Source organism: Ramularia collo-cygni, assembly GCF_900074925.1.
Source record: "Ramularia collo-cygni strain URUG2 genome assembly, contig: RCC_scaffold05, whole genome shotgun sequence".
Lineage (NCBI taxonomy): Eukaryota > Fungi > Ascomycota > Dothideomycetes > Mycosphaerellales > Mycosphaerellaceae > Ramularia > Ramularia collo-cygni.
The window spans coordinates 791,198-806,804 of record NW_019716259.1 but is presented as its reverse complement, the minus strand read 5'-3'; the positions used below and the strand labels follow the sequence as shown (position 1 = coordinate 806,804).

Below are 15,607 nucleotides of genomic sequence, written 5' to 3'. Positions count from 1 at the left end.
CCAAATGCATTCCAACGGCACTGCTGATTCCTACAAGCTGTATCCTTGAGTAGTACAGGGGTATAGCTGGGTCGTGCCWCGGTCTTCATGGAAAGAAGCTGGCTTCGAACAAAATGCGGTGTGGAGAGTAGGTACTGCATGCAATGTCGGTGTGGTATTTCTTTCAATTATTATTGAATGGTATATTGCTCCGATTACCCGGACAGATCGAATACTGCGGCTTACCTGTGGGGCTCCGCGAGTCTGTCTACAGCAAGGCTGATCGATGATGCAAAGGCATGCTTTGAGAGGTTTGTGACAGCCGTGCTCTGCGAGTTCGTATGCATGCAAGCAAGAACAGGAACAACACTCGGCTTCTGGAGACACGTGTCTAGTCGTTCGGCAGGGATTCTGTGCCTTGATGCCCTGATGCCCTGATGCCGTCCACGGGAAACCACCTAACATCCGCCTGTGCTCGTCTTACTCTGAATGTAGGATTGAAAGAACGTCGCAGACGATGCAACGTGGAGGTTCGGACTTTCGTGGATGTTGTAGAGCATCAACTTGAAACACAAAGCCGTCGCAGTCATCACTGACGGGCGACGTTGATGGGAACAAAAGATATTTGGAGGTGGATAAGGTACCTTATCGTGGGCAACGGGAGTGGCCCGCCGTGGACGGCCCCACTTTGAAATGACCAACTTCACGCTCCTTGACAAACATTGAACAGCAAACGACACTGTGACGTACTGTGCTACAACCACGGAAGAGTCGCGAATCACCTGGAAGCGCGTCAAAAAGTGTGAGTATCGTCGGCACGTAGCCGCAGCAAGTGTCGGGTCTTCTCTCATCTTCTCTCCTGCCTTTACATGCTCTTCTCTCAACCCTGCACCCAAAACCACCTAACCTAAACGAACGCACTTCACACCTTCCAGACTCTTCTCTTCCTTCTGCCCATGAACTTGCAACCTACCTGCGACTTCGAACACTCATACGACTTCGAACACTCACCTTCGCAGACTACTCAACCTTGCATCGCACAAAAGCGAAAATTCACCACGCAATAGCGTAGTCGTCGAAGATGGCGACCACGCTGACGCTCTCACTGTAAGTCGACTTTATCATCTACGCGTGTCTACAACTCTGACAGCTCCAGCTTTCTGCCAAATACCGTGTCTTTTTCCGAACTCCCAGCCAAGGAGGCCCGCCACAACCCGGCATTGCAATTACATAGGCGTGCGACCTCAGACCTGCCCAACAAAGCTCGGACAAGCACAGCTTCCTTATTCGATCAATTACCAGGCGCCGCAAACCTGGGTGAAAAAGAGTTCGCAGATGATGAACTGAAGCGACTATTTGCGAAGCCTGGCGATCCCCGCTCTCTCCTGCGCAGCGACACCCATGCCGAATGGTAAGTACAATGCGATGTGATCAGTCTCTGACGCGATGCTGACAACGACAGGGGACGGCAAGATGTCTTCAACCAGCCGCGGTCGCGAGCTCTGCCGCTGCCATCCGCCTCGATCCAGGACTTTGCGAAAGCGTACGACCAGATCAAGGAGGACAATGATCGTGCACGACAGAAGGTGCCTGGGCGCGTGACTAGGATGTCGCCCTCAGATGAGACTTCTCGGTCGGGCAGCTCCGAGAGAGGTTATGAAGGCAAGACATGGACCGTGCAGCCTGCGTTGCACGGAAATGGCGGCCTTGTGAATGCAATCCGTCAGGTTAGTGACGCAGATGGATCCATTGACTTCACGTGGATTGGCACGCTTGGAATGCCGACCGATGCGCTGCCCACTACCATCAGAGACGAGATTCGCGACCGACTTCTGAACGAATTCAGGAGTGAAGTCGTCTTCGCGAGCGACAAGGATATCGACGGCCACTACGCTCATTACTGCAAGACTATCCTCTGGCCAATCTTCCACTATCAGGTACCGGATCATCCAAAGAGCAAGGCATACGCCGACCACAGCTGGGACTTCTATCGTAACGTGAATCGTGCCTTCGCAGACCAGGCCATCTCCAGCTACAAACGTGGCGATACGATCTGGGTGCACGACTACCATCTGCTTCTCGTCCCTGCTATGATCCGCGAAAAGCTACCCGAGGCCAAGATTGGATTCTTCCTTCACACCGCCTTTCCGTCCTCGGAAGTGTTCCGCTGCTTGTCAACGAGAAAGGAGCTTCTCGAGGGAATGCTCGGCGCCAACTTGATTGGTTTCCAGTGCGATGAGTACTCCTCGCACTTCCTACAGACCTGTAGTCGCCTCTTGGCAGTAGAAACCACGGCCGACGGTGTTCAGCTCGAGGACCACTTCGTCAATGTTAGCAGCATGCCGATCGGTATCAATCCATCATTGTTCGAGGAGATTCGGCAATCTCCAGAAGTCAAGAAGATGATCGATTTGTATGGCGAGAAGTACAAAGACAAGATAGTAAGTCTTCAGCATGTTCTGGAACATGTGCAAAATCTTGGTCTACACGACAAACACTAAACATTCTTGCAGGTAATATGTGCTCGGGACAGACTTGATTTTGTCCACGGCGTCCGTCAGAAGCTTCTTGCCTACGAACTCTTCCTCAACAGACACCCGGAATGGAGAGAAAAGGTTTGCATGATTCAAGTGGCGACCTCAACGAATGATCAGTCCGAGCTACTTGCCCAAGTGTCCGACATTTCCTCCCGCATCGACTCGGTACATGCTACGCTGAATCATCAACCGCTTCTGTTCCTTGCTCAGGACATTCCATTCGCGCAATACCTAGCCATGATCTCGATCGCGGATGTCTTCATGATTTCTGCATTGCGAGACGGAATGAACCTGACGGCACACGAGTACATCTACTGCCAGGACGGTGCGGCCGGTAGCCCGAAGAAGCATGGCCCTCTAATTCTCTCTGAATTCACGGGAAGCGCTGTTGTATTCGAGGACAATCATCTTTCCATCAACCCGTGGGACTACAGCGGCCAGGCAGAGGCCATCAATGATGCTCTCAAAATGAGCAGTGAAGAGAAAGAACGTCGGTGGACTCGACTCCAGGAGATCGTCATGAGCCGGACTGGAACGCACTGGGTGCATGAGCTTAGCAGGCAACTTGACCAGGCGTATGATGAGCACCATCAGCGTGCTTCTGCTGCGGTTCCCCGTCTATCAGTCCCACAGCTATCAGAGAAGTACAAGGAGTCGAATTGTCGACTGTTCATCATCGACTATGAAGGCACCCTCGCGAATCACAAAACCGCATCTGGCATACCTCTGGGATCTCCAGCTCGCATTGTCGAGGCTTTGGACGACTTGATGAATGACCCGCGGAACATCCTCTATGTCATGTCGGGCAGGAAGCCCGAGGAGCTTGAGAACCATTTCCGCATGCTTCCGCGTGCAGGCCTCATCGCCGAGAACGGGTGCTTTGTACGCGAGTTCGGGGGTCAAAGCGATGAGTGGATGCCGTTTGTGGACCTCGAAGAGGTGAACAAGTGGAAGAACGAAGTACGCGGCATTCTGGAGTACTACCAGGAGCGTCTCGAAGGGAGCTACATTGAAGAGCGCAAGTGCAGCCTACTATTTCGCTACGAGAAGTGCCAAGATCAAGAAGCGGCAGTTCGTCAAGCTGGTGAGAGCGCCGATCAGATCAACGGCTCCTGCAAGTCCATGCACATTCACGCAGTCCCTATCAAGGGCTCCGTGTTGATTGAGCAGGAGGATTTCAGCAAGGGTACCGCTGCGAAGCACGTTTATGACATGCTCCGTACGGATTCCAAGGGTATCACCAAACCAGATTTCATGCTGGTCGCTGGCGATGATCGCGAGGACGAGGTCATCTACCAGTGGGCGAACGATCTCGGCGAGAGCGGTGAGGTGAAGGACGTCTTCACTGTGACTGTTGGCAAGCGCAACACTCTAGCACACTCAACTCTCACTCAAGGGAGCACTGGACTGCTGAGTGTGCTCCAGAAACTGGCCAAAATCTCGCTTGAGCAGTCGGCGCCAGACTACTTCAACCTCCCTCGCAGCAGCACTTTCCCAGCTTAAATGGCGTTGCTACGCCAATCACGAAGCACGCACACACATTGGGACAAGGTGTGCGTTATATAGCCTCCGGGCGTAACGAATGGAACGTCGTCGGCGTTCATATTGCACAAGCATGGCATGACAGCATTATACCCGGTAGCTTAGGTTTTCAAGGGATTGAGTTGGTAGAGGTTTCCGTAGCTAATTCGAATGTGGGACATGCAAAGTCTACCATTGCTGCTCTATTCTGAACTTGGTAATCAATGTGTCAGACCGACAGACGCTGCATAATCTCCTCCAAGAGTACCACAAACCTTCGTATACAGGTGCATGTAGCTTTCAAAGAGGAGCTTACCGACGATGCATAATTTCTTAGTCAGCGGTTTCCGAAGTTGAGCGCGTTCCTCACATGCAGTTCCTCACAATGCAGTCTCATGCTACCTGCATTACAACACAATCACTTTCGGTCATTATAGAACCAGACGCCAGCCTTTCTAATCTAGCTCGCGTATGATTCGGTACAACATTATCATCGACACAAAAGCCGCATGGCTTCAATCTACTCATGCGGGTTCTGTGCAAGACCTTACTTCACCGATTTGAAGTTTCTGGAACAACACGTCGAAGCATGTGCCCCCGTTCAAGGATATATAGCACGATATGGAACAGGAATAACTTCAATTGGCCGTCAATTCTTTTGCAACCCTGTCAGCGGGCTTGCTACACTTCGTTCTCAGCATGTCTATTCATGTCCCTGGTGTACCGCCGCTTTTCGATCACCAGAAGAAGAAACACAACATCGTATGGCTTGCACGAGACGAAAGGATTTTCAGGCACGGTTCCAAGCTCCGTAATCATCTCTGGCAGCTCAAGGCACGCCAAATATAGCTCAAGCAGCAACGCGAGGAGGAGATGCGAGGCAGCTGCTTCCCCAGCAGATTGACCATCCGGTGATTCCCGCACACCAACCGTACCAAGTTCAGCATCAAGTATGGAATCAAGTACAGCCTCAATTCTGGCGGCCTCACAGACCTTCCGTTCCTGCGAGCCAACCAGAGCAAAGCACCAGGTCGCCATACTTCTATTCACATGAACATGAGCAGGCTCTCTTAACCCGCATCAACGAGCCTCCCTCTGATGCTGTAACGAGCCTCTTAGTTGATATTGCGCGGAGAAACGAGGATGCGAGAGCCATTCCAGAAGCGCCGGTTGGCGATAGAATACTGCCAATCGTTAGGGTCCATCCGGTGTCTGATCCCGCACAATCGCCTCGTCTGCAACCAGCACCGGCTAAGACATCCCCCAAGCAGTCAGTTCAGCTAGCGATTGAAGCACAGACTATCGCATCACATGCAGGTAAATCCCAAAGAAAGACGCAATCGCAAACTGCCAGATCACCGGCGGTCAAAGCCAAAAAGTCGAAGCGAATTCGGTTCACAATGTGCGAAGGCTGTGATTTCTATTGCAGGCACCCTGGTAAGATCGATACAAACGACCTTGGGTGTCGAAGGCTGATCTCGTCTCGCTTAGGTGCCAGAGAAGACGGCGTCATCTATGAGACATAGAGTTGAGAGAGACATGATGATATCCAACGATGCTCCAGCGAGATCAGGATCTTCGGTACGTGAACACGAGACACATCAACCATTCCACGCTTCAGATACCGGAGCAATACATGGTCATTGCATGAAGTAACCCGATTCCCTTTGTCTTTCATTGATCTTCCGTGGTAACTCCAGCTCTCTTTGTCCTTTAGTCGCGAGAATGCAAGCATGCATTGCCCAGTTCGTCCTCATTGTTCAATGCGGAGAGACATGGCTTTGTGCGTCACGATCTACCAATCCAATGCGGTTGGCTCTAGTTGACTCTTTACGGCTGGATTCCGACTCATTGAAGCTCACACCAAGACAACATGAAGGTCTTAGCCTTCTTCGTGCTCGCTTTGATATCAAGCGTATTCGCCTATACGGAGTATGAAAATGCTGTTGCCTGTGGACGAAAAAGCCCGGCGACGAATCAAGCCATCAGCGCGTTCTGCAATAGGAGGGGTCCTAAAGGAAAGTTGTTGAACAACATCGTGGCGCCTAGCCCATACTCGAGGAACGGCAAGACTGGACAAWCATTCGGCGTTACGATCGTGGCTAGCATCACCGGCACCTGCTCTCCTGCACAATGGGTCCCAATTACCTACTGTAAGTTGATGCGAATCGTATGATGCAGGAACTTGTATCATGGAGAACGAGTCACCCTAGCTTCTTTGCCTTGACATTGCTGACTCTCATGTGTAGGCATCTCACAGTTCCAGAGCATTTGTGCCAACTCGAACATGCCGTTCGGACAGGGGATCAAGCATTATGGGATACGTAAGTGCCAGATGTGGGTTCTTAGAAAAATATGAGATGTTGTACTGGTTTGAGAAGATCATTTTCAATTCGAAGATTTGATATAGCAAAATGTAATGCGGTAGTATGGAGACTAAAAACTTACCTCGCTGTCATGTTCTGAACCCAGTAAAGTTACTTTACCAAAGTGATACTCGCTTGCATTCTCAGACGATCAATACTAGATCTCTCTGTAGAACGCACCATTCTGAACGTCGCCGAGCCCCATGGCAGCGTTCCTGCCGTTAGTTTTCAGGTAAAAGCAGACAGTTTCATAACTTACCTCGAAGCCCGTTTTCTTCCAACGAGCATTGAGCCAGTCGGTCAGGGCATCACTCGATTTGCACCAGTCGTGCTCATCCCAGCACTTCAAGACGATTCTCGCCAACGGAGAAGGCAAGGGTCCGTTATTGATAGAGGCCGAAGATGGAGACCAGACAGGTGGAGGAGGAGTACGTCCTAGCATATTCACTCTTTTGATCCGGTTGTAAAGAGTGAATGAATGCTGAAGGTGTCCTTTTCGCACAGCGAAGAGGATTTTGCCTGGTGGAATGATGGACACTGAGAGCATCATATAAGTGCGAGATGAAGTGCATTGTGGTGGAATGCACAAAGCATTGGTCCGTCAAAGAGGAGGACCATGGTGAATGCAATGCAGACAAACGGTCTTTGTCCCAAAGGAAGCTCTACAACGTGAGAGACACTGTCGGCTTTCTTGTGATGTGCTGAATCAGTATTCATGTCATGAAGTCGCCGTAAGCGTGACTGCGTAGCAGGGGTAGCCCGCCGACCCAATTGCCACGGATATACGAAGACCGATCGTCTTCAAAGGTATTATTGCACTGTACGTGGAGAAGGAGGTCCCGAAATAATCGATGACTCCGAGCATTAATCGTGTCTGCCATCCTTGTTGTTGACGAAGTCGTGGGTGAAGATTTGGAGGGTCTTGCTTGCTGGAGGGATGCGACTTTTTGGGTACATGTTCGGGCAAATTGGTCTACCCCTGACCTATCACGTTGCTGGCACACTTTCGTCACCCATATTAATGGCTCCATCAACTTTTTCGAACGATCCGGGCACAACACATGCCGATACCCCAGGTGCACGAGCCGTCCGATCGTTCGAGTGACAGACCTATTTACAGCGGCATTACCAGGTCTCTTAGGCAGGCATAAAAACGCTTAACACGCCCTAGACGACGGTATACATCGTCGAGCTAGCACAAGTGCAGCACTGTGCAATGGTATAGACTCGGTGTCCAAGATTGGCAGTCGGGGTACGAACGCGGCTGCGAGATTCTCCCGCGAGACTGCCGTTCATCACCAATGTCGAACCAATATTGTTCCTCTCCAGTTTCAGACAACGACTCTGTTGGCCCCTTCTCCTGGAATCTGTTTGCTCTTCATCGTTTTGCCTTACAACAGCTCCACCTGCGACCATCATGTCTCTCTTTGCTGAGAAGACGCAGGGAGCTGGTCCCTCTTCAGCTTCTTCCAGATCATACAATGCGTCGCTTCACCAACAAGACGACCGCTCGGAGAAAGATCACGAAGATCTCACTGATGTGAGCATGACCGATACACCACGAAGGGGCTCTAAAGTCAGCGACACCTCCGAGCAGAAGAAATTTGAGGARATGGAAGAAGATGATGCAGGCGAACCTCATGATTACCCTCAAGGCATCAAACTCGTTCTCATATTTACGGCCCTGACTCTGGCCATCTTCTGTCTGGCTCTCGACAACACCATCATATCGACCGCCATCCCACGTATCACTGATGAGTAAGTGTCTCCAGTATTGGGTAGCCTGTCGGGGTGATTGAGATTTCGTCATGGATGCATTGTTCCCTTGCTGCTTTCCCTCCCTCGACACATGCGTGGCTAAGTTTCTCCAGATTCAACTCAATAGACGATATTGGGTGGTATGGCTCGTCGTATCTTCTTACGGCATGCGCTTTGACTCTTTTCTTCGGCAAGGTGTACACGTTCTTCTCCATCAAGAACGTCTTCCTCACCGCTCTCATCATCTTTGAGATCGGTTCCGCCATCTGCGGTGCTGCCACTTCCTCGACGGCGCTTATCATTGGCCGTGCCATTGCGGGTATCGGGTCCGCTGGTCTTTAGTAAGTAGCATGTGCCTCCGGATCAATGGTCGAAGAGGACCTTGAAAACTATCCGGATGGCATTGATTACCTGGATCGTTGGGGCGATTGCTGACCTGTTTGCCGTCGCCTTCTAGCTCGGGAGCAACACTGATCATAGCAGCTACTGTACCTCTAGAGAGACGTCCTGTGTTCACAGGAAWCACCGGAGGGATCTATGGCATTGCGTCAGTCATTGGTCCATTATTGGGAGGCGGTTCGTACGACTCGACAAAGGCATGCCGTGTGTCCACTGATCAACTGTCGCAGTGTTCACCGACCATCTGTCCTGGCGGTGGTGCTTTTATATCAATCTTCCGATTGGAGCCATCGCACTTCCTTGCGTCTTCTTCTTCTTCAAACCGGCAACTCGACATGTGTCCTATACATGGACGGAAATTGTTGATAGACTCGACGTCCCTGGCAMRTTGGTCTTTCTGCCAACGACTATCTGCCTTCTGCTTGCACTGCAGTGGGGAGGAAGTAAGTACGCGTGGTCCGATGGCCGTATCATTGCACTGTTTGTGCTCTTCGGGGTTCTCCTTGGAGTATTCTCGGTGATCCAGATGTGGAAACAGGAAAATGCCACGGTACCGCCACGGCTATTGAAGCAGCGCAGCGTTGCTGCTGCCTGTCTGTTCATCTTGACCCTGGGAAGCTCCTTCTTCATCTGCACTTACTATCTCCCCATATGGTTTCAGGTATTTCGGTTCTCCACAGACCTCCTGTATAGCATTTCACTGATACTTCCAGGCCATCAAAGGAGTGCAGGCAACGAAGTCGGGGATAATGAATATTCCGCTAGTGTTGGGTCTTGTTATATCGTCAATCCTTGCAGGCGCCGGTATCTCGGTCTTGGGCTATTACACCCCGTTCTGTATCGCGAGCAGCATGTTCGCAGCCATAGCTGTAAGTTGCCGCTCGGAGATGCATGCACCGACATGCCGTCGATTAACAAGTTCACTAACCTCGCGGATGAGCAGTCCGGCCTTCTAACAACCTTCACTCCGACATCTGGCAGTTCGGAATGGATTGGTTACCAGGCGTTTTTCGGCCTCGCTATTGGTATCGGAATGCAGCAAGCCATAATCGCAGTTCAAGCGGTACTTCCGGCCTCCGACATCCCCGTCGGCACTGCAATGGTCATGTTATGCCAGACACTTGGAGGAGCTATTTTCATCAGTGTTGCGCAAAATGTCTTCACAAACAAGTGAGTCACCAACTCCCTTCCTAAATTGGGATGTCAGGATCATCATTGACCACTAGAATTTCACCCTCAGACTACTTTCCGGCCTGAACAGTATTGTCCCAGGTCTCGATCCAAGTATTGTCCTCGAAGGTGGCGCTACCACTTTGGTACAGAAGGTCCCAGCCGAGTTCCTCGTCGGCGTGCGCTTGGCATACAACGATGCTATCACGAACGTCTTCTATGTTGCAACCGCCGTGGCAGTATTATCACTCTTCGGTGCTCTCGCATTGGAGTGGAAGAGCGTGAAGAGCCAAAAGCTTGAGGTGGCCGCAGCGTAGGTGATCCGTTGTGAGCAGTCGATATGTCGGCAATAGCAGTATCATGGATTGAGAAGCTTGCGCGTAAAGCGTTGAGCCGGAACTACTGAAGTTGCTCAAAGGTTACTTGGTCTCATGCGTCTTGGGAATGGTGAGAATGTGCTGAAGACGTATCCCTTCCACCGAGAAGCGTTTCGTGGCTCCATTGTCTTACCGCCCGCTACTCCGTGAACTTGGCTGAAGGTGCAGGGAGGCCGGGGGCGGATGTTGCGCCTACTCTTCCAGGTTGCTGATGTACTGTGATACGCGTTGCCATACGTGGCCATGGTCTTGTCGTGTGCTTCGCTGTAAGATGTAACTTGGTATGCTGCTCCCATCCCACATTTTGTTGAGATGGCTTCCTTAGACAATCAGTATGGTCAAGGTGAAGCCAATGGCGTTTTGAGATAACCTTGCGATAAGAGCTGCCAGGTGCAAAGCTTCAAAAGTTAGCTTTTGTCAGGAACGGCCCTATCGCGGACTAAATCTGATCTCTTGCCAGCTGCCACTTGGCGAGATCGGCTGATTGTTCATAACCAAGGTTGTCGTGTTCTCGAGTTGTTCCGCGCGCGTGCCAGCGTGCTTGAATACCAGGTGATGGGTTGCATGGCCTGGACGAATCGTACTACCGGTGACTGAATACCTGCAGCTTGGCATCTGTGTTGCTTTCCAGCCGGTTCTTATCAGCTGCGGCCTACGTTGTGGTACCGTTGAGTCTACTGCAGCCAGAAGCTTTCAGCTTACTGCTTGCAGGAAGTAGATCTGGATAGCGCGATGCAGAGGCCGTCTCCGAGGAGTCAAGTCTCATTCAAATACGCTCCATCGATCGTGCATTGCTTGCGATGAGCTCACGCCAAGGAGAWTCTGTACTGTTGTGTGGAACGTGCCAGCGGGGCCGCTGGATTTTCCGTCCCGCGCCAACCAGGGGTATCCTGGATGGCAATCAAAGGTGAAAAAAGAACGGACCGACAGAGCTGTGGTTATGTCATTGTCTCCAATGCTGTCGGACGAGAGGTATGAAGAGGACGAGACCACAAGCGGCTGTGTTACCGAGATGGATCACATAGCTGAGGACAGTCTAGCCAGGATTACCCTTAATCAACCATGCATTGGAGTATTCTGGTTCGGATAAGCTCCTCCTTGCGGTGAGTTACAAGGCGGGATGAGCGGACCAAGAGAAGTAGGTTTTTTGTGGCATGGCATTTTACCGAGCTTGTACTTCGTATCTACTGGGAGCTCTGCCCCTCACCACAACAAATCGTCACAACCGTCTTCATCATTGCACTCCCTACGCTCTGACTCTGGCTCTCCAAGCCTCATCCTCGACAGAGCTGCACAGCTCCCTCACCAGCACAGATCTTTCCACCTAAATCCTCATACCAAATACCTAATTAGCAGAGTACTTGCCTTAGCTTGAGCGACAAGACACGTCATACGGCGTCTTGGAGCCATTGACCTGTCCTCATCATGGCCGACGCGAAGCAAAACGAGAAGCACGACTACGGCACTCCACACGCCGACGGTGACACGCACCAGGATGCCAACACAGTGCACACTCGCCTGCGGGCGAACAGCTCCATCATGCAGCTGAACAAAATCCTCGTTGCCAACCGAGGCGAGATCCCCATCCGCATTTTCCGCACCGCCCACGAACTATCTCTCCAGACCGTAGCAGTGTACAGTCATGAGGACCGTCTCTCCATGCACAGGCAAAAGGCCGACGAGGCATATGTCATCGGCAAGCGAGGGCAATACACACCTGTTGGAGCCTACTTGGCTGGCGACGAGATCATCAAGATCGCCTTGGAGCATGGTGAGTTATTTCACAATCATTAGAGCTCGACGCTGGCGCACGGAGACATCATATGGGCTGTTGAGATCTTCCTAGCCATATTCCTGTGTTGGCCACTGCGACCAGAACGTGGCTCATGATTGACTCAATTTTGATCGCATGCTAAAATTTTACAGGTGTCAACATGATCCACCCTGGCTATGGTTTCTTGAGCGAAAACTACGAATTTGCAAAGGCTGTCGAGGAGGCTGGCATCATCTGGGTCGGACCTCGACCTCAGACGATCAACGACCTTGGAGACAAGGTCTCTGCACGCGAGCTTGCCTTCAAGGCCAAAGTCCCTACCGTGCCTGGTACACCGGGTGCCGTAGCGAAGTTCGAAGCTGTCAAGGAGTTCACCGATGAGTACGGCTTCCCCATCATCATCAAGGCGGCCTTTGGTGGTGGCGGCCGTGGTATGCGTGTCGTTTGGAAGCAAGAGGAGCTCAAAGACGCGTTCGAGCGTGCCACGTCAGAGGCCAAGTCTGCTTTTGGAAACGGCACCGTCTTCGTCGAGCGATTCCTCTACAGACCCAAGCACATTGAGGTGCAGCTTCTCGGTGATAACCACGGTAACGTCGTTCACTTGTACGAGCGTGATTGCTCTGTTCAGCGTCGTCATCAAAAGGTTGTCGAGCTTGCTCCAGCCAAGGATCTGCCCCAAGAAACCAGAGATGCCATTCTCGCCGATGCCGTTCGCCTCGCCAAGTCTGCCAACTACCGAAATGCTGGAACTGCCGAGTTCTTGGTCGACCAGGAAAACCGCCACTACTTCATCGAGATCAACCCACGTATTCAGGTCGAGCACACCATCACTGAAGAGATCACTGGTATCGACATTGTAGCAGCTCAGATCCAAATTGCGGCTGGTGCTTCCCTTGAACAACTTGGTCTCACGCAAGACCGCATCTCCATCCGCGGATTTGCCATTCRGTGCCGTATTACAACTGAAGATCCCGCACAAGGATTCAGCCCAGACGTTGGCAAGATTGAGGTCTACCGCTCCGCTGGTGGTAACGGAGTGCGTCTCGATGGTGGCAATGGGTTCTCCGGAGCTGTCATTACTCGTGAGTTGAAACGATCCATCAAGAGATATATTTCATGGCTAACGACACTTGCTCAACAGCCTACTACGACTCGATGCTGGTCAAGTGCACTTGCCACGGATCCACATACGAAATTGCTCGACGAAAGGTCCTACGTGCCTTGGTTGAGTTCCGTATCCGTGGTCTGAAGACCAACATTCCCTTCCTTGCCTCGCTCTTGACACATCAAACTTTCATCGACAGCAAGTGCTGGACCACTTTCATCGATGACACACCCGAGCTTTTCAAGCTCATTGGCAGCCAGAACCGCGCTCAAAAGCTTCTCAGCTACCTCGGAGAAATCATCGTTAACGGACCTCAGGTCGTCGGACAAATCGGCGAGTCGAAGTTCAAAGGCGAAGCAATCATCCCAACACTGCTCGACGGCAGCGGCAAGCAAATCGACACTTCAAAGCCATGCGAAAAGGGCTGGAGGAACATCATCACAGAACAGGGTCCGGAAGCGTTCGCAAAGGCCGTCAGAAAGAACAAGGGCTGCTTGATCATGGATACCACATGGCGTGACGCCCACCAGTCGCTTCTGGCCACCAGAATGCGCACTATTGATCTTCTCAACATCGCCAAGGAGACCAGCCACGCCCTCAGTAATGCCTGGGCTCTGGAGTGCTGGGGTGGAGCCACATTCGATGTGGCCATGCGATTCTTGTACGAGGACCCATGGGACCGCCTGAGGAAGATGAGGAAGCTGGTACCAAACATCCCCTTCCAGATGTTGCTCCGTGGCGCCAATGGTGTTGCGTACTCTTCGCTACCCGATAATGCCATTTTCCACTTCTGTGAGCAGGCGAAGAAGAACGGCATGGACATTTTCCGTGTCTTTGATGCCCTGAACGATATGGAGCAGCTTGAGGTCGGAGTCTCGGCTGTGCTAAAGGCTGGTGGTGTTGCAGAGGGAACCGTCTGTTACTCGGGAGAGTATGAAGTTCCACAACCACCCTCAGACGTCAGAAAACATTGCTAACAATTTCACAGTATGTTGAACCCCGAGAAGAAGTACAACCTTGAGTATTACATGAAGTGCGTTGATCGCATTGTTAAGATGGGCGCCCACATACTCGGAATCAAGGATATGGCTGGTGTGCTCAAGCCAAAGGCGGCCACACTATTGATCGGCACTATCCGCGAGAAGTACCCAGATCTCCCCATCCACGTCCACACCCACGACTCTGCCGGTACTGGTGTTGCATCCATGGTAGCCTGTGCACAGGCTGGGGCTGACGCTGTTGATGCCGCCACCGATAGCATGTCCGGTACCACCTCCCAGCCAAGCAYCGGCGCTCTCGTTGCTTCTTTGGAAGGTAGTGATTTCGAGGCTGGCCTAAACCCTCAGCACTTGCGCGCTCTCGACTCGTACTGGGCCCAGGTCCGTATGGTCTACTCTCCTTTCGAGGCATGGCTCACCGGTCCCGACCCCGAGGTGTACGAGCACGAGATCCCAGGTGGACAGCTCACCAACTTGATCTTCCAAGCCTCGCAGCAGGGTCTCGGCTCGCAGTGGGCTCAGACCAAGAAAGCCTACGAGCAGGCCAATGACATCCTAGGAGACATTGTCAAGGTCACGCCCACCTCCAAGGTCGTGGGTGATCTGGCTCAGTTCATGGTTGCCAACAGCTTGAGCTACGATGATGTTCACACCAAGGCCAAGGAGCTCGACTTCCCATCATCCGTCTTGGAGTTCTTTGAGGGTCTCATGGGCCAACCTTACGGAGGCTTCCCGGAGCCGCTGCGATCTGATGCCCTTCGTGACCGCAGAAAGATGGACAAGAGACCTGGCCACTATCTCAAGGCGATCGACTTCGACGAGGTTCGCGAGAAGCTCAAGGAGGAATACGGCGGTTGCTCCGAGACTGACGTTGCCAGCTACACCATGTACGCCAAGGTCTTCCAGGATTACAAGAAGTTCACGTCCAAGTATGGTGACTTGTCCGTCCTGCCAACGCGCTACTTCCTCAACAAGCCAGAGGTTGGCGAGGAGTTCAGCGTGGAGTTGGAGAAGGGCAAGGTCCTGATCCTCAAGCTTCTAGCGGTTGGCCCRCTCAGCGAGCAGACTGGTGCTCGTGAAGTCTTCTTCGAGACCAACGGCGAGATGAGACAGGTCACAGTGCTAGACCAGCACGCCAGTGTCGAGAACAAGTCCCGCCCCAAGGCCGATTCTGGCGACAGCAGCCAGGTCGGCGCACCCATGAGCGGTATGGTAGTGGAGATCCGCCTGAAGGACGGCCAGGACGTCAGCAAGGGCGATCCCATCGCTATTCTCAGTGCTATGAAGATGGTGAGTCTGTTTGATAATACGATGTATGAGGATTGTGCTAACATTTCGCGCAGGAAATGGTCATCAGTGCACCACACTCCGGCAAGGTCGAGTCCCTCAGCGTCAAGGAAGGTGACTCTGTTGACTCGCAGGATCTCATCTGCAAGATTGCGAAGTAGGTGTACAGGAAGGAGAAGTCATATGGTTTCCCCTGGATGGACGACGCAACGATTGGATACCTGGCGTAGTTTGGAGATGAGATGCCCTGTAAGCTCGGAGTTTGGAAATACTTTGTTTAAGGCAGACAATACGCCCATGTTCACCACTATCGATGTCGCGATCCATATTATCTGT

At 52.0% G+C, this 15,607-nt stretch overlaps 4 protein-coding genes; all 4 read left to right on the top strand.

The window, feature by feature from the left end:
* Positions 1 to 1,060: 1,060 nt before the first annotated feature.
* Positions 1,061 to 4,019, top strand: RCC_04047 (related to alpha,alpha-trehalose-phosphate synthase (UDP-forming); the record flags this gene model as incomplete). XM_023769326.1 has 4 exons in its annotated part: positions 1,061 to 1,086; positions 1,136 to 1,390; positions 1,442 to 2,420; positions 2,493 to 4,019. 4 exons carry the CDS (start codon positions 1,061 to 1,063, stop codon positions 4,017 to 4,019), a joined length of 2,787 nt encoding a protein of 928 aa, XP_023625094.1.
* Positions 4,020 to 5,348: 1,329 nt separating this feature from the next.
* Positions 5,349 to 5,859, top strand: RCC_04046 (uncharacterized protein; the record flags this gene model as incomplete). XM_023769325.1 has 3 exons in its annotated part: positions 5,349 to 5,474; positions 5,529 to 5,618; positions 5,755 to 5,859. The coding sequence occupies 3 exons, from the start codon at positions 5,349 to 5,351 to the stop codon at positions 5,857 to 5,859; spliced, it is 321 nt and encodes a 106-aa protein (XP_023625093.1).
* Positions 5,860 to 5,910: 51 nt separating this feature from the next.
* Positions 5,911 to 6,396, top strand: RCC_04045 (uncharacterized protein; the record flags this gene model as incomplete). XM_023769324.1 has 2 exons in its annotated part: positions 5,911 to 6,190; positions 6,287 to 6,396. The coding sequence occupies 2 exons, from the start codon at positions 5,911 to 5,913 to the stop codon at positions 6,394 to 6,396; spliced, it is 390 nt and encodes a 129-aa protein (XP_023625092.1).
* Positions 6,397 to 11,532: 5,136 nt separating this feature from the next.
* Positions 11,533 to 15,432, top strand: RCC_04041 (probable Pyruvate carboxylase; the record flags this gene model as incomplete). XM_023769323.1 has 5 exons in its annotated part: positions 11,533 to 11,878; positions 12,034 to 12,963; positions 13,023 to 13,917; positions 13,975 to 15,274; positions 15,328 to 15,432. 5 exons carry the CDS (start codon positions 11,533 to 11,535, stop codon positions 15,430 to 15,432), a joined length of 3,576 nt encoding a protein of 1,191 aa, XP_023625091.1.
* Positions 15,433 to 15,607: the final 175 nt, after the last annotated feature.